Source organism: Colius striatus, chromosome 8 (genome assembly GCF_028858725.1).
Source record: "Colius striatus isolate bColStr4 chromosome 8, bColStr4.1.hap1, whole genome shotgun sequence".
Taxonomy (NCBI): Eukaryota; Metazoa; Chordata; class Aves; order Coliiformes; family Coliidae; genus Colius; species Colius striatus.
The window spans coordinates 7,962,234-7,980,933 of record NC_084766.1 but is presented as its reverse complement, the minus strand read 5'-3'; the positions used below and the strand labels follow the sequence as shown (position 1 = coordinate 7,980,933).

General features: G+C 40.7%; 2 protein-coding genes across 12 annotated transcripts in view; one reads left to right on the top strand and one right to left on the bottom strand.

Moving 5' to 3' along the window:
* The window catches only part of LRIT1 (leucine rich repeat, Ig-like and transmembrane domains 1), a 68,935-nt gene that overhangs the window by 27,446 nt on the left and 22,789 nt on the right, over positions 1-18,700 (top strand). The window lies entirely within an intron of this gene.
* On the bottom strand, positions 561-16,194 carry RGR (retinal G protein coupled receptor). Its single transcript, XM_010195296.2, has 7 exons — positions 16,116-16,194; positions 13,154-13,310; positions 11,475-11,596; positions 4,093-4,246; positions 3,409-3,526; positions 1,784-1,897; positions 561-951 (listed from the first exon to the last, which is right to left on the bottom strand). The coding sequence occupies exons 1-7, from the start codon at positions 16,192-16,194 to the stop codon at positions 808-810; spliced, it is 888 nt and encodes a 295-aa protein (XP_010193598.1). The 3' UTR covers positions 561-807.

Sequence of the window (18,700 nt, the reverse complement as noted above, 5' to 3'; positions counted from 1 at the left end):
TAGAGTATAGGGGAATTTAATGTCAGATGTGAAGTTAATTTTTATTCTACAACAGTTTTAGAATGGAATCTGGCACATAATTCCTTTCAGCTTTACTCACTGTTCAATGGAAAGATGTTCAATTTTTATAATGGACTTGTTGATTGTCCTAGTAAGCAGAACTGCAAAATCTGGTGCAGTTTAGCATGTGACAGTGCTGTCTGACATTTGAATAGGAGCCAAGCTAATATTCCTTATTGGGGTAAAATGCCCACTAAAATGTTTTTATGGAATTAGGATGGCAGATTCATCATGGAAATTCAGGAACTCCCACTTTGTGTGCATTGAAAACGTGATGTTCAAATGAACAATGTATTTATACAGACATGCAGTATAACACTGGATACTCTGTTAATCTTGTAGTAATCCAGATGTTACCATATGGACAAACTGCACAGATTGATTTGAGAAGGCCTCACTGGATGAATGAATACCTTGCTTCAGTTAATTTGTTTAGCTTTTATGTTAGTGTACCAGGAAAAAAAAAGATGCTTTCCAGCACATAGTTTATTTGCAGTGACATATAAAATGGGACTGATGACAATCAACACCACACAGGTTTAAGGCAGCTTGTTTGACAAGCAGCTCGTTGATGTTTAGACAGTTATCTGGAGGGCTTTCTTCCAGTACTTCATTGCTTGTAGCCAATGCACAGCTTTTCCAATGTGGAACCACCTTTGCACGTACATGTTGGAGAATGCACAGTTTCCTCTAGCAATTTGCTTTCAGTGATGTACCGGCATTAATTTTGCTTAATGCTGTAATGGATTATTTAGTTTTGTTATCAACCTCTGCTCTCTCGACCTTCTGTCCTGTGAGGAACTGCCATATTCCTCCTCTGTAGTTCTCATTCCCCAAAGCATATACAAAGGCATCCACCGTTGGCACAGTCTTGGCAATCACGGCAGGAATCTGTTGTGAGACATGATATTTATTAATAGGAAAATGTGTTGGGGAGCCAATGGGCTGATTTCAGCCTAAGCTCAGTTTCCCTTTACCAAACAAATGGCTGTCTCCAATGGAAGTAGCTTGCTACTGCTGGAGAGATGAGAGGTATATGATCTGATCAGTTTGAAGCCCTTGCTCAGGAAATTATAATCTCCAGGAGAAAGAATTCAAATCTCCATTATCTGAAACTAGGATATTTCAGTTGAGAGTGAACATGAGCACTTGTCACACTGTGCATACTTTCTGATGTGGGATACTCAGTACCTCAGTACAGTGATGTATTTGATGACCTGAAACTGGGCTGCTTTTTGAGGACTGAATGAAAGTTGAAAGGTCTGATGTGATTTTACAGAGTCTCAGAGCCAAGACTCACAGAAAAAAGGTAACAGCATGACCTTATAGTGGCCAATTGCAGCCTCCCTGAGTAGAGAGAAATATTAGAGAAATGAATAAGTTTCTTTCAAAATTTTGAGCTGATACCTGACTCTGGGAAGGACATGAAGGACTCCTACAAACCATGAAACAATATAGGCTACAGACCCATAACTGACTGCTGAAGAAATAAACCCCTGCTTTCCTAAACTGTTGTTTGATCAAAGCAGTAATGTAATGCCTGTGCTTAGCTGTTTTGCCTTGAAAGTGGTAGATGAACAGAATACTTTGAGGAAATGATCTGCTTCTTTTATGTGCTATAACAAGTAAACCCAATTGTGAATAAATAGGCATCGTTCTGCAGGAACTGAGAAAGGAGAGTAAGGAGAATGCCACTGAATTCCCTCAGGTGACATCAACATACCATGCGATATTTTGGTGAAATGAACATCACATTTTCAACTGCTGCATAGAAGCACAAAAGGCAATAAGGACCCCAGCAAATGACCAGTGTCTTCAATGGTAAACCAGTATTAAACTGAAAAACAAGAGCAACAAATCGCTTTGTGTTTCACAACCACAAACTGCAACAAGTGGATGGGACGGATCTTGTGAGACCATGGATTCTGTTCAGTAGCAGGAGAGAATCAGCCAACAGGACATTCTGTCCTGTTGTGCTTTGTTGTGGATGTCAGAGGTGTGTGAGCACAGCAATGTGTGCAGCAAGCTCCAAAGTCCCGTGCCCTGGGGCTGGGTGGAAAGTGGCAGCTGCTCCTGGGCAGAGGTGACAAGGCATGCTATGGTAGATCAGCTAAATCAGTGCATGTGCTAGACATAAAAGTCATGGTCAGCTATTACTGCTGATGGGAAGGGCAAAGTGTAAATTTAAAAACAGATAAAAAGCTTAATTTTGCTGATTTCTTAGAGGGTCTTGCAGACAAACTGTGTGAAGCCACTACTACAGCACTACAACAGCTGGATGCAGTGGCATCTGTGTTGTGGTAGCAGGATTCTGTCCTTCATGCTATGGTCGTATCCATGGTGTACATGGCCAACTGTTCCCAAGTACCTTATATTAATGAATAAGGAAGTGATAATTTCACCTTTAAATTTTCTACGTTGTAACTAGTCTGCACAGCTATATAATATAATAAAAAAGAAATCACACACTATTGCATAAACTCACTGAAAAATCCCTGTAACAGACTTAAAATAATGAACACCGTGATTTGTTCAAGAAATATATAGAGGGTATATGTACTTGTTCCAGACAGCTAGAAACCAGTCTGCTTGACTGCCTCTTTGCTGATGTAACATTCCCCTTGAGAACTGACTGCCTTTAGTGAGCACAGGGGTCGGGCTGTGCCTACCAGCCATACATAGTAGCCCAGACTGTATAGCTTGCACCCAAGGAAGCAACTCATATCATCACTACATTACATTCCCATAAACCTTTCATGCCACAGCAATTCCTTTGTTTCCAGCTCATAAATAGTTCTGAATTTCCTCAGCCAAGTGTAAATATGATGTATATTGGAAGGCCCTTCTCTCCCCACAGGGTGCCTGTGTGTTTCGCTGCAGTTCTGGCTGACTTTCTCAGCGATAAGCTAAAAGCCTGTAGCAAAGCAGAAAACAATGATCCTTCCTGAACAAAGTTTCTCTGGATAAATATTGATGTACAATTAGCAAATATTCTGCATTCCCTGTGTTTGTTTTCTGACTGGATTTGGACCAGCATTGGTGGAGAGGTATGCTCAGGGTCACCAGTCCAACCCCTGCTTCGATGTGGAACTGTTTATGGCACTAGTTAGTGGCAGATGTGACTGTCTGGTCAGATCTGGAAATCTATTAGCAAGGGGTTTCTGTGAACTTTCTGCATGACCCCATCCTTGTGTTGCACTATCCTCCTGCTCAAGTTACACTGGGGGATTATCACACAAGGAACTGAAACTAAGCCTTTGTGAAAGAAATTTTGTTGAGAGCTTAGTTTCTGTTGGATGTAGTCCTGTTCTGGCAAGGCAGTGGCAGGGTCTGAGGAAGCTCTCTTACCTTATAGTGCCCAGTTTTCTTGAACTTCTGGTGTATGGACTGATAGGCTGTTAACATGATGAATCCCGGGATCATGAAATTGAAAATGGATAGAGCAAAAAGGAATGTAATATAGTTTCTGTAAAGGGTGAGGAGGGGAAAAAAGAAAAGAGATTGTTAATTCCTCTCCTTGGAATCTGTAATCTTGCTGTAAATGTTGATTAACTTGTATTTTACAAACATGCTTTAGATGCAGCCTTTGCTAAAGGCCAGTTAAGTTGTGCCATGGTGTTATGTGTGGGATAAATAGTAATGTAGAAAATCGCAAAAGGCATTTGGTTTCTAAACCCAAGCATCCCTACTCTGACATCTATGCTGGACTGTATTAAGCCAAAACCATTCTGAAAGAGATTCAGGTCCTAAACCGAGAAAAGATGTAGGTTATAGATGAGCAAGGGAGTAGCAAAAACCTAAACACTAGCCTTTTCCATATATGAAGCTGACTTCAGCTGTTCTCACATGTGGCTCTGCAAGTCATGGCAGCCTTGGATGGCAGCTGCCTTGCTCCAGCTGCTGAGGAGGGAGATTTGCCCCAGCGACTAGGATGGACAGCTGAGGTTTTGCAACGCTGTTGAGGCCACCTCAGGAGACAGCAGCCTCCCTGCACCACCCCCCGCTACCGTGGGAACTGGCCCCAGCTCTCACCTGTCGCCTTTGCTGTAGTCCAGGGTGCAGCAGGTTCGGAGGGGTTCATAGTCGTATTCTCCCCACCCCAGCAAGGGCATCACAGACCAAAAGGCAGCAAACAGCCATGCAAACAACATCATGGAGATGGCTGTGCTCCACTGCAGCTTGCTCCCTGTAGGAACAGAAAAGAGCATTTCCATGCCTGGAATAAAACCACTGGAAGAAACTGTCCAGCTCTGTGGGGTCAGAGCAAGTGCTCTGGACCCTGAGCCTTGGGCAGAAACAAGCAGCTCTCTGTGTTCTGTAGCCTGAAGCTGGCCTGAGTCTGGAGCCTTGCATAAAATAAGAAGGAAGGTTTTTTGCTTTAGGAAACAGCAAATTGTACTTCCCTTCTGTGTGCTTTGGTTAGACAAATGCTGTATTGCTGCTCAGCTTGGTATCACACTGGAGATACTGCTGCTGTTACTTACATTATATTCTTGGGTTTTGGGAAGGCGTTTAATGACTCAAATGAGGCAGAGAGTAGAAGGAACAGGGTGATGTAACAAATAATGTTTGAAGAACTGCAGCCTCACTGCAGGCTATGGATCAAGTCAGAAATGTGATACTGCATACACTCCCCAGCCCCTGCCTGCTTCCTGCCTGCCTGGCCAGGAGTGCAGGTCACGAGTGGATATTAAATCTATCCTAATCTAAAATCACTGCTCATCATATTTATGTGAAATTATATATACACACACACATATACATAACATGACAATGGATCTTGTTCTAAAAGTAGTGCTGGTCAAATTATTTTGCCCATAATATCATTGCTTAGCCTGGAACAGGAATAGTGAAGCTCAGCATTAGTAATTTTTTCCTAATTTTATAATAAAAGTGGTCACTTGTGCCTATTTTATCCAGTTCCACAAAATACCACGGGAACAGGTCAATGAATGAGATGAAAAATTGTGAACTTCAAAAGATGCAGGAAATACTTGTTCTTAGAGACGGCAGGCAGGCTTCTCTGCTGCTGCAGGACATTGTGTTAGCCTCGCTGCTTGCGTGTAGAAAGGCCTGGATAATTTTGTTATCAAGGCTAATGTCCATAATCATACCCATGCTGAATAGCCCATGACGCCAGCTGCACCAGCAAGGAGCACAGCGACTTTTCCCACTACTCATTTCTAATCAAATCTCCCATCAGGGAGAAGTAGTGATGTAATTTTGACGGAGGCTGGGAAACAATCTTTTCGTCTTCCCTTAACAGCAGCATCATGACAGCAGGCCAGGAAGATTCAGGCCATTTCTGACCTTTTTTGGAAAGGTGAAGGATTGGAGGTGAGATGTATGAGGTGGTCCTTTCATGGGATCAGCTGTTGCTGACTTGCAGGTGGAGAGCAGTGTGGGCTGCACACGCTGGAGATCCTCAAAGGGTAGTAGCTCTGGGACGGACCTCAAACTCTAGAGTAGCTATTTTGTGTTGTACTGTCTTTTTCTGTTTTAAGGAAGGATAATAAAGTTAGATGTGTTATTCACTTATTGCCCTTTTACAGGAATGCTGATTCTGCCTTTATCCTTTTTCTTGTCTTCAAGAGGTTCTTCAGGGAAAAGAATTACAGCTTGAATTGTGTTAAAAACGAACTTGGAAAAAATTGTTTGGTGCAGGTGATTGAAAAATAGCTGTGGGAAAAGGCAAGTGTACACATTGCAATTTAAACACTGAGGAAGTAAAGAAAATCCTTTTATTAAATTCTCTACATCTTACTATGGTAGTTACCAAAAAATATATTGATATATTGATATTCTTAGTAATTCAAAACATTGGTTTTTAGTAATTACTTATGAAGAGCGAATAATAATGATTAATATCTGTCTTTTGTATGATTCCTACATAGAAGATATAATTTGTGCGCAAAGCCTCAAATATTACTTTGTTGTACAGTCATAGTACAACTCTAGAATGACACAGATTAAAAGAAAACAATATTTTAAGATTTAGGACACTAGAAATATGTCAAACTTTTTGGTAACTTGTAGCTATTCTTAATCTCCCGGTCCAAAGAAGCAATGTAACCTAGGTTGTACCTTTTGGAACTGCTTTTAATGCCTTTTTAAAGGCATTATCAAAAGCAGTTGCTCTGAAACCTGGTTCTGAAATGTGTTTCTTTTAAACCAAACTCATGCCAAAAATAGCTTTGTTGCTTTGGGGAATACAATTTTCTAAGTGGTAAGCCCTCCTGATATTCTGAAAAAAAACAAGCTACATCTTGTGGGGTGGTATTTTATTTTCTCAACAATTCCTATAAAATAGTTAATATCATTTATTTTCTGTGGTGTCTTGTGGCTTCTTTCCACTTCATTTTTTTACTTCACGGACTACTGCAATATCAAGGTCTCAAAACAGGATAGGCCCTGACTACGGCACAAGGGTCCTAGCTACATGCTGGCACCTGATGAATCTTTGCTTCTAATGAAAAGATCTCTGCCCTCAGCTGCTGCCACAACAGTGTCATACTGATGGCAGCCTGTGGGTGCCTGCACTGATGCCACTGCCCACCTGCATGCATGAGGGGTTGGTGTAAAAATGTCACGTTCCCTGCAGTCAACCTGTACAGAAAAGCAGAAGCTCTTGTTCCACTGGCTCCCACCACCTCAGAGGGCTTTCACAGTGCCCACTCTCTTGGTGCCGTCCTTCTTCTGGGCCTGTTTGCTACTAGCTGGGGTTCATCAATGCAAAAAGACAGTTGTGAGGCCTCCTGGTGAAAGGGTTTTCAAATATTTTCCATCAAGAGTGGCTTTAATGAAGATTAATATGTTTAGGTTTTTGAGAGGAAATGTGCATCCCCTAGGACTCTGTAGGAAAAAATACCTCGTGCTTTTGGCTGGCAGTGCCCTGCCTCTGTTCACCTCAACTGTAGCTGGGGTGGCCCACAATGCCTGGCAGGGCTGTGGAAGGCACAGCAACTTCCCTTTTTTCCTTCATTTTCCTGATTTTTTGTTATAAAGTTTGTGCCTCTTCTATGAAAAACTGTGAGAGAAAGTTTAGTTACTTTCTATGGGTGTTAGGAAACACCATTTTCTTATTAGATGTAGAATAAAAGGAGCACGCAGTAATGAAATCTGGCACGAGGCATGTCTCAGCAGCCTGTGTTTGGAAAGCTCATTTCTAGGACTGAGTTCACGTGTTCTCTCTCCTCACACTTAAGGGGTCCTGTTTTGGACACTAGAAGTGGAAAGAATCAGAAGTAACTAAATTAAATTCTTCTTTCTAGATTTATCCTTTTGCAAAATGAGGATTACTGGTGAAGTAGTCCTGGTGAAATCAGCTGCCTGTTGACCCTCTAGAAAACATTTAATAACACATCAGAAGCAGCCAAACATGTATGAATGTAAAATTAAACAAACTTGATATTATTTTAATCCCCCTAAAAATACTTTCAGTACATGAACAGTGAAAGAAACGGGCTCCATTTACATGGCAAAAATGTCCTTCTCTGAGAGGGCCAACATCAAGAAAGCAAGTCGAGAGCAGTTTGGTTGTTTTTGTGCAGAGCAGGCCATTCCTTTCCTTTAAACACCTTTTTTTTGGCCTGATAAAATTTAATGTAATAGCCATGTAGGTCATAATTCAGTTAAATGTGTATGTATGGAGTTCAGCATATGCTTAAGTCCATAATTCCTAATTAGGGCACAGTGCTGGCTGTTTGGCCCCATTAAGTCTAATCATTCCTGTTTTTTTGCTTTCTCGCCTTGAAAAGCAAGAAGGAAGCTTGGCTTTTCCACACAGTGAAATATTAATACAGATAATTTCAAATAGCTTCTGTAATTGCTTTGGAAAAGAAAATGGTCACTTTTATAAGCATACGAATCCCTCATTGTTCAAAGATTATTAAAACTTTGATGTCAAAAGCTTAAATTTTAGAAAGTGCTAGATAGAGACTGGAACCTTAATAATTTTGATTGTACTGACAAGTTTTTAGTGACATAATCATATACTATTTCTACATCTTTAGCCTGTGAGGACATCTATGAATTTAGATTTATTTTAAGATTTACAAACTGGTGAAACATTTTGCACTTTCACAGAAAGAGCAAAAAATACATCTCTGACACAGTGGCTACCTCTTGACTAGATTTCAGGCTGGTGTTCAAAAGGAATTTCTCAAACAAAAGGTCAACAGGTTTTTCTTGGCCTTGCAAATGGCCAAGTTGTGATAGCTGGGATATTCCAGAACAATATGGCTTGTACCAGACTTCATGGCATACATCACTGAAAACTGGCAAAGTGTGTCAAAGACAAACATATCTACAAGTCTTACAATGGAACATATGTGTCAGTCGTAAGTAAAATAGTTGTTGTTGCCTACTTGATCTGCAGAGGGGAAGTGCACCAGCCACTGATGCTTACAAGCATTCACTTTTTTTTGTTGTAGGAATAAGAAAGCTGCACTGTGTAATAGCTTTTTTTGGTACATATCATTAGAAAAAGCTCTTTAAAATAACCTATTAAAGGGATTTTTTTACTCAATTATTTTTTTTTATTTGCTATGCTTCTTTGTGATCATAACACTGTCTTGGTGATTACCTCCTGCTGCAGTGAAAATGCAAGATATGTATAAACGTTGGCATTTTGTCAGGGAAAACCAATGCAGGTGCAAGACTAGATGAAGGAAGTGTGACAGGATGGCTGCAGTAATGTGACAGGAGGTAAGGACTTGTTCCTAATTTGACAGCTGCAATTGGAGCTTGCTAATCTCTGAATACTGATATAACAACCTAGATTTCGTTAAATGTTAAGGATTAGATAAAACTCCTTGCAATTCTACTTCTTGAAATTGAACACTGCTGTGAAATCCCTGCTGGTTTTGCTCATCTTTCATAATATTGCGATAAGTACTGACATAAATCGCTTCAGAGTTTGCATTTCCCCTTAATTTTTAAATGCAAGTGTTAAATCTTCTAGATTTTTTTTCTTTCCATTTAAAATGGTAACTGTATGTTGTGGTTCTGAAAGGAAAAAAGCCTGATCAGGATCCTTTCCCTTTTCACAAACTGCTGATGGCAGTGTGCTACTCCTCTTGCAAAAAAGAACCACAAGTAAGATCAAAATGTCTTCAGCAAAGACTTCTCCATGGCAAGTGGCTGCCTGCTTTCAGGTCTCTGACCCTCTATGCTTTCTTCCAACTGCTCTATGCCTGCCTGATCCCAGCTCTAGTAAGACCTCCCAGGCTGCTGCTTCCTTCCTCACTTGCTATGATAAGAACATAATTCAGGACATTTTCCAAATTTGAATGGCCAGGGAGGGAGAACTAATAATGTCTACCATGATAGAAAAGTCATCTTCTGTCCTGGATGATTGGCTATTGATAACAGCATCCTTGGAGTTTGCACATTCCTCCTTCACTGTCAGGCATAAAACTGCTTCTGTTTTCTCCTTTTGCCCTTAATGATCGATTTTTGAAATACATGAATCTGTTTTCCCAATTTGCTAGTGATTGATGTTCAAACCCTTCAGACTACCCTGCCTTTTCTCCTCTTATTGTATACTTTTAGACTACAGATTTCTGTAGCTCTGTCCTCCTTGCTGTGCATGTAATGTCTCATAGACCTCAAAGCTGCGTTTAGGGCATGAAAAGAGACTTGACCTGCATGGCTGCCTGGGTGAAAGAAAACAAGAGAGAGAAGAGTAAAATGTCGTGAAACTCTTATGTGTTTTTGTCATACTATTTTCTTCCATGTGTCAGTCAATATCAATCTGTCTTCTGATAGGGACATGGCTAGTTATGAGTGCAGAAGACTAAGCACTTTGTCACTGAGAGCTGTATTGGCTTTCAGATTTATAACTTGGTGAGTTTTCAGGATGATGGTGAACATATTTATGCTATTAGCATCCATAAGGCTGAAAAGTCCTATTTTTTCTCATCATTGTAGTAATCTCTCACATTCTCATCAGCTCTGTCTTCCTCAGAAATATGGATAGTGGATAATAATTGTCCATCTGACAAATGCCACAACAAATATTTTCTTGGGAAAAGAAAACATTGGGGATGATGTAACTGGGTGTGAAAGGCACACCAGTTCCCAGGGAACAAAGGTAAAAGGTTGATAGCTTTGTTTTTAAGGCAAAGGTATTTTTTACCTTCTGTGCAGGCACAGCACTTGCACCAGTGTCTGCAGGAGATTAATGTATGGATTGAGCACACAGTATAGCCTGTAGGTTTGGTATATCAGATCTATGAGATATGACTTAATTTTCCCCACAAACAGCATGTGAAGGATGAAACAAGAAGTGGCTTGTTTTACTGGAACGGTCACAGAGCATGAGCTTTTAAAACCTTCTGTGTCTTTGTTTTGGTTTTGTTGTCCAAAATGTTTGGCAATAGCAGCAATATTTGGCCATCAGTAAGTAACAATCTGAGCAAAGAAAGAAGCTTGTACCCTTATGTTCTCTCTGCATGTACCCTTAATGTAGCATGCTGTTGACTCAAGGAGTGCTGAACATAAAAGTATTAAAGTCAATGTGACAGAGAGTAAAAGACATGCATGTTTTCAGGCTCTCTCTTGTAAAATACGGATGTTACTCTCCTAGCTCCAAACACATTACAGTGTCCACAGTATGTTAGTATGGATTTGGCTTGCAGCCTGCTTTACTTGGGGCCTTTTGTCTGGACATGGAAAAAAACCCATTTCATTGCCTGAGATGAATTCTTGACAAAAATTGCAGAACAAAAAGCTGGCAACCTTTCCACCCTCAACAGGATCATCAGATTGAACATGTTTGCTGTCTGGTCTGAGTGTGTTTTGCGACTTTCTGCTTTAATCAAATGGAGGCCAAGTCTGAAATGCTGTGTGGATACTAATAGCAACGGGGATGGAAGCGTTGCAGCTGAGCAGTTTCTTCCATGGCAAACTCTTACGCTTCCATGTAGGAAATTATTTTGTGAAGTGGTCTGAGCAACCTGTGCTTTAGCACAAGGAGGGCTGTGTCTGTCCATTGACATTGCCAAACGGACACAATTTTTCGGGGTCATGGTCACATGATGTGCTCTGGACTCCTCACTCCTCTGGAAAGAGCCTGCCTTTAGCAGGAAACATGAAGGCTGCAAGTTCTGCATGGGAGAACCTCATCATTTATCCCAGGTGGCAGAGTTCCCACATGACTGCCAAAATAGCCAAATAGTGCAGACTGAGGGCATTCCTAGCTTTACAGGGTGCTATGCCATGAGATTGTACACCCTGTGTTTGTCACTCATGCCTTTCCTAATCACTTCTGAAAACATCGACTACTTAGAAGTAAAATGCAAAGGGAAGTGAGAATTGACAGGTACTAAGTTGCTGCATTTACAGTGAAAGTTAGTGTTTGGGTAGAGGTGAGGCCCCATGAAAACCAAGTAATGAGAAATTGCTGCACTTACTTGTACAGTAGTGATGATAGCGGTCCCAGGCGACTGCAGCGCTGGAGCCAATGCTGGCTAGTGCTGTCAAGAACCCCTGGAATCCATGAATTTGACAGCCATCAGAGCCGTAGGGCCAGTATCTGTCCACAAACAAGGAACATATTAAGAAAGTGATAGAAAAAGGTGAAGACATGTTTCAAAATGGCATTAACACAGAGAGCAAATAATGGCCTATGCCCATCCTTTCTACATCTGAGAAACGTTGTGAAAGATATTACTGTGATTGCCTTTAGGTATTTGACAGCATTTATTTTACTGTGGAGTCTGATATAATACAACAGCTATCTTTACTCTTAATATGGAGATACCCTGCATTTGTATATTGGCAAGTTGTTGGAAAATTAAAATCTGCATTTCATCCAGTTTCCCAGACCTTCAAAATCTGCACCCGCTGGGAGCAGTCAATTTGTCAATGTGTGAGAATAGCAAATGAGTGATAACCTTCTGGAAAGTCAGTGTTCACCATACAACACAATACAGAAGTTCACAACAGATAAAAATACTGCTAAGACAGAGGCCTCCAAATGTCTTTGCAGACAAAGAATGAAAACAACCATGTGATGGTCTCTTATATCTGCCATATGCCTTCAATATCCTGGTCGCCCATGGCAAGAAGCTGTGGCTTTTTTTCTTTTTGTATTCATCTAACTCAACTGTTATGCTCATAAAGCTGACTGTGAGATGGAAATCTTCAGCAATCTCTTTCATGTGTTCACAAAACATCAGTGTAATTCATCAGGAGACTAGCCCTGGAAGTCCCTTTCAATGGGATGACTAGATGGAAGGCTGGGGAACTTCTGCTCCCATTTAAAAAAAACCAGGTCTTCCAACTGTTAAAAGCAAGCTTATTTTGATGTATTGACCATAGCTTCTCAGCTCCAGTTCAGTAAAGCCATCTTTATTGACTTCAGTCAGATAGAAGTGTCTGAAACAAGAGTGACCTATGCAGAATTTAAATTAGTGTTGAATAAGGTTGCATTGGAGCTGATTGTCGACTTGTTAATTTGAATAAATGTCTTTATATCCATTAAGAGAGAAAAAAACAATAGTTACTTTCTGGCTTGAAATGTATTTCTTTTCTCTATTAAGGGTTTTATAAATATGCTACTTAGAATCATTCATCAACTATTTATAGTGTGGCAGGGGTTGTTTTGAGTATAGTTTGCTTGCAATTTGTTTGTTGTGATTGTTCACTGAAATGCTTGATATTGTTTCTGATCCCGGATTAAATTATTGACACATGTGAAAATGTGGGAAATCAAAAGTGCTGATGGATCTGCATTTTCATATTCCACACACTTGCAGATAAATTTCGAGTTAATCTAGAGGTTTAGTCAAATGAAAATGTACTGCTACTCTGATATTGAAGTGACTTCTGTAATCACGGGTAAAGCTGCCTTTAAATGTCTTCTAATATCAGTCTTCTAATCTGTCTGTGTTTATACACAGTAAATTCTGCTTTTTTACTTGCCTGGCAGAACTATATGATTTCATTTTGCTGTTTAAGATTGAGAGAGCAAGAAGGTTAGTTAAGTGTTACACTAGAGAGAGAGTAATTTAATTAATTGACCTCTTAGAACTCAAGCTGTTAATTTTCATGTAGTTCTGAGCATCCTTTAGGAAAAAAGAAGCCATACCTTAGGAAGCTGGAGAAGGCAGCGATGAAGGCATTGATGCAGATGCCGCAGTCAGCCAGTGCGATGCTGAGCACCAGCAGATTGCTGGGTGTTCGGAGTTCTTTGATTTTTCGGAAAGAAATAATTGTCAGGCCATTCAGACAGAAACCAAGCAGGGCTGGAATACAGAATTGCATCGCGTGATTCAACTGGAAAGTGAAAATATCTACAATGGAGATATTCTTCTCTTTTCTTTAATGAGAAAACAATAATTATGGTGGAAACTTATGCACAGGGAATATGTAATGATCACAGTCTGCATGCAATTATCAAAGCCTTCCAGGAGAGAAAGCTTTCAGGTGACAGCTGAAGCCAATGCTTGAAACTGCATCAGATAAAGCCAGTCATGCGGAGCAGAAATAGTTTAATCGTATTTGTAATTCTGCTTTTTGTTTTAATAGAGAAATCAGATTGTCAGGCTCCATCCAGAGACACAAGGCTCAGGGCAAGGGGTCAGAGGAGGCAGTGTCAGAGGAACTGGCAGCTAATACGTGCTGCTGGTGCACACATCTCCAGGCTTGTCTTTGGTAGAGATATGGGTTGTATTTTATATCAATTGTTACATTCTTTTGTGTTAAAACATAGAAATCCCTCAGCTGTATTTCAATCAGTTTACTTCTCTTTGGGCTTCTGTCTAAGGTTAACCTAGACAGTGCTTGAATCACACCAGCTCAATCTTATTACTGCCCTTCGTCAATAGACTATACATGGAAAGGAATAATCTAATTATAAAAAGCAGCCACTGATAGATTTAAAAAAATGAGTTAATGTTAGTCCCCAGAGAAGAGCATCCAAGCAACCCAGAACAGAGTTGTGCCGCCCCTCAAACACATTTGTCACTGGCTTAAACTCAAGCTTTGTCCTTTAATGTCCTTACCAAAATGACCTGAGTTATTTTAGTGCTGATGAGGTTCTGATTCAACATCACATCTCTAAGTCTCACTTAGTTGAGAGGAAATATGTCTTTTTTTCTTTGTGTTCTTCTTGGTAAAAGAAATTATGTAGTACAGAAAAAAAAATCCATATCCTATAATTCTGTAAAGTAGTGTACTTACTTATGCTTCTTGTCTTAATTCTGCTGTTACATAAGATGGATGATTTTGTTTAGTCAGAAATCCTGCTCCCAGCTTAATTGCATTAATGGCTGATGGCATAACCATAGTAACAGCTGATGTGCGCCGTTCATTACACAACATAAGAATATATTTCCAGGAGAAATATTTGGAGCCATTTGAGATCTGCTGCTCTTATTCCCTCCCTGCCAGCTTACCTCCCACCCACAGGGAAAATTGCTGCCAGCTCTCCCAAATGCAGTGAAGTCTTTAGAAGAGGTATATTGTGACCAAATCTAGAGTAGAGATGAAAAGTTATTACTATATCAATATTTCCTCTCTTTCCTTTGTTTTAGGAAGCTCTAGGCTTCCCCCCACTCTGCTTTCCTAAAGGCCTGCAGAAGTGTGCAGACATGGAGCTTACTAAATTTTTAGGAAAAGCTTTGAGTTTTCGTTTTTAAAACAGAAAATGTATCCAGTTAATGAAGTGCATGCAAGCTTTTCCTCTTACCCACAACTTCTTACAAACTGCATTTAGAAGCTGCAGCAAAAGACAAGGTCTTCATTGCTTTTCTCTGAGTCTTTGAGAAAGTGAATTAGTCTTTATTTAGTTTGATCTGCTAAATCAAGCAACAAACATAAAGATTTATTGCCAATCTACACACTCTACCTAAAACCCTGTAGAAAATACTTGTGTTTAGTAAAGCATGAATGTGTTAAACCACATCTAATTTTAAGTGAAGGTTACCAGCAGGTACTTCACTTGGGCTTCAACAACTGCAGGTCCCTACAGGCTGCAGCTCTCAGGCTGGTGGGTAAGGGGCCATCAGGGTACCACAACCTGGTGTCCCCAGCAGACCTCAGCTGTTGGGCTGTGCCATCACCCCACAGTGTCCCTATCCTCCTGCTGCTTCTCACAAAGTGCAAAGTCACACCAGGATGTGCCAGGCCCTGCAGATGGATTAATGGCTGTTGGCCAGGTTTAGCTCTGAACTCTCTGTTTAGGCAGCAGCTCTTCCCTGGTTCAGAGGTACAAGTTTTGTTGAGCATCCTCCTTTCTCCCTTGCTTCATGTTCATGGGATGAGCTGACAATCATTTATCCCATTCTCATGGTGCTTGCAGGTTGTCCTCCTCTACTGATGGGTCCCATGATCCCTGTGTTCTCAGCTGAAAAGCACTATGCAGGGATGGGGTCCCAGGCTCTGACGTGTAGCTCAGAAGAGGCAACAGACCGACACCAAAATAATCCTATCTACAAGTCTGCCTTTCACTTTAAGAAAAGCCCATGTTGGCTAAATTTAATGTACATAGTCTCCTATCTCAAATGTTACTTCTTAACACTATGAGAGCTTTTGACTCTTATGCAAGTGTATTTGTGTGTTACTTTTACCCAGCAGCCGTTAATTGCAGTGTTGCCAATATAATCTGGATGCATGCTAACAGTTTACAGGCTAATTTGCACCTATCATCTTTGATTATAAAGATGGCCATCACAGCCCACAAAGCAAGGTGCCCAGTTTTATTGAGAGGTTATCAGTAATTTCAACATCCTTCCCCTTAAGGAAAAGAAAATTGCCTTTAAAAGTCAACAACAAAATCTTACATCCCAAAGTCTTGATAAGAAAGCTAATTAGCACGTGTTTCCCTGCCATGGGGCACTAATATATACAGAGTAGACCATTATTACAGAAGGCTTGCAGCTTGCTCTGATTTATTCTCCAGAAGTGCTGGCGATGTAGCCACAGTAACCACCATAGGTCTGTTTCAGTGTACCACAAATGCTGTTGTTTGCTTCAATTTTCCTACCCCCTCCCACCAGCAATAATAGGGACAAAAATCTTATTGCTGCTGTGGTCCCAAACAAGCTTACCTTCTACCAGCAGGGCAGTGCCGATGGCAAACACCTCTAATTCAGTGAAACCTTCAGGAAGAGGGTATGCAGTCACCATACTTGCAATAAAAATGTCAACAGATTTAACCTCTGCCCTATGTTCTAGCTGTAGGACTGCCTTTTCTCCTGATCACCCTTCTACCACTAGCCCACAGCTTCTTAAAGGAGCAGCTCACGTGCAGACACATGCTCATTATTATATAAAAGCTTTGGGTCTTTAACTCCCACCACTAAAATCCCCACAAGAATGTTATTAATGATGGGACAAGATCAACCCGCACTCCCCCTTTCTCTCCAAATCGTATTTCAGACACCAGCAAAATGAAAGCATTCATTGCAATTACAACAAGTTCTTTGTAGAGACAAGATTAAAAGCCCAGTCCAGTTAATTCTGCAACACTGGAAAAGAATTAAAGGTTATGGAATGAAGGAAACATGTAATATATAATTGGGGAGTGACCTGAAAAACAAAGGGGCACTCATTGGTTGGTAATTAGGGGAAAAGTATGAACCAAGACTTTCTGCAGCATATAGGTCTTCTCCTCACTCCTTTTTTAGAAACTGGCCAGTGTATTTTTCTGCCAATGACTATTTTGTATGTTAATGTATCTCCCCATAACCAAGGCTTAAATTAAAGTGCATACTGGCACAGTCTGATTAAAGGCAAATGGAAATTACTGATTATAGTATCTAGCAACAGGACAAGGGGTAATGGGATGAAACTGGAACACAAAAAGTTCCACTTAAACGTAAGAAAGAACTATTTCACTGTGAGAGTGAGGGAGCCCTGGCACAGGCTGCCCAGAGAGGCTGTGGAGTCTCCTTCCTTGGAGGTCTTCAAGACCCGCCTGGACATGTTCTTATACAACCTGATCTAGGTGAACCTTCTTCTGCAGGGGAGTTGGACTAGATTCTCTCTGAAGGTCCCTTTGAACCTCTACCATTCTATGATTCTATGATTTTGGGCCCTGGGTGTACAAGGATACATGTCGGTTTCTCAGTGGTGATTACTCACAAGAATGACCTCACTGTGTTATTGAGATGTTGGAGGTTTGAGGTCTTGGTGCAGTGTAGCTGTAGTGTATGTGCAATATGCATCCTGTCCAGCCTCTAGATCTTTACCTGCCTGCCAACTTCCCACATGATGGATCTGAGGTGTCCACGAGCCCTTGTCATTTCCCAGCAGGCTCAACCATTTTCTTTCCATTTCTTGTACTACTGATAGATTAACTCTTTGGGAATTTGAATGCCTAGATCCTGCAGACTGGAAGACAGTAGCTTCCAGAGTCCAAGTGAAATAAATGGTTCTTCTTTTTTAGCTATACAGCTATTGTATAATTTTCAACGCTTGTCCATTAAAAGTGAGCAACTTGACCATACTTCACAATTTTTAACCTATGTTTAGAGTAGCACTAACTATGATAACTACTAGATACAGTGATTTCTTTTTAATGGTACTTTATTCCACCCTTTTTAGTGTATTTCCTTCCTATTTCTTAAGTTCTCATTCTTTACTACATTTCCACAGAGCTACTTATTACCTTAACAACAAGGTGCCACTGTTGCTACTTTGACACATAACTTTCTTCATCCTAATAATCTTACTGCAAAATGGTGTCAAAAAGGGGGCTGAAGCACAAAGGCCTTCCCCTAGTTCAGGACCCACACCGTGCTGACTTGTCTCTTGGTTGATTGAGATGTCAGGCACAGGAAATTTGCCCCAAATGTGGAGAAAGCATGTTCTTGCCTCTCCTGCCTACGCATTTGGAGGTGCATTCACAGTCAGGTCTGGTTGAAGACAGTGGTAGGTTTTTTGCAGTGTTCCTGAAGTCTGTACTCACAGACTGCAATCCCCCAGGAGAACAATCGGAGCTTCAAGGCTGTTATGAAATCATCTTGGGGTGTTTTGTCATCTCTGGCATTCAATTTACAGCTATTTTTAATGTAGGTAATTGCCTTGATGGATATGCTCTTGGATTGTGAAGTACGGTTGAGGAGGGCCTGATATTTGTTAGGCTATATGGATGTTTGGTTTAAACAGAGCAAAATTTCATTGCACCACATAAATCGGTCGTTACGTTTGTCTTTGACTCACCTACATGTCTTGATGACAAAGAAGGTGACAGGGCTGCCTCCTAGCAGGGCAAATGACTGATCTAAGCCTGTGTTTTAATAGTGATCTATTGTGTGTTCTTGCAAAAAATTAGTTCTAGATCTTGTAAATGTGCTGTAAATCTTTTCCCTGTGATGGTTTTGAAACTAGATGGCTCATTGTAATGCTTGTCAACACAAAGCTGCATAGGTCTTCTAGGCTTGAGATAAAGGACATGGATATTGTGTAAACCACCCTCATGAGGGCTGTCAGCTGTTTCTGGCTGCCTGCCGCTGTACTTTGCCCTCACTCCAAAGCAAAGCTCCCAAATGTGTTACACTACTGGTATTTTTGTGGTGTGTATTAGCCTGTGGTGCAGACTTTGCTCATTCTAAAACTACGTTTTCCATGAAAGTAGACTACTACCCCAGCCCCTTTGGATTTAGCAGATCGTTATTAGAGTTAATATTGT

Bases quoted from the DNA above. Each gene is read 5' to 3' on its own strand.
- RGR (XM_010195296.2), bottom strand. From the start codon at position 16,194: ATGGTGACTGCATACCCTCTTCCTGAAGGTTTCACTGAATTAGAGGTG. The intron at 13,311-16,115 runs GTAAGCTTGTTT...TCTGTATTCCAG, and splicing joins CACTGCCCTGCTGGTAGAAG to CCCTGCTTGGTTTCTGTCTG. The intron at 3,527-4,092 runs GTGAGAGCTGGG...CACCCTTTACAG, and splicing joins GACTACAGCAAAGGCGACAG to AAACTATATTACATTCCTTT.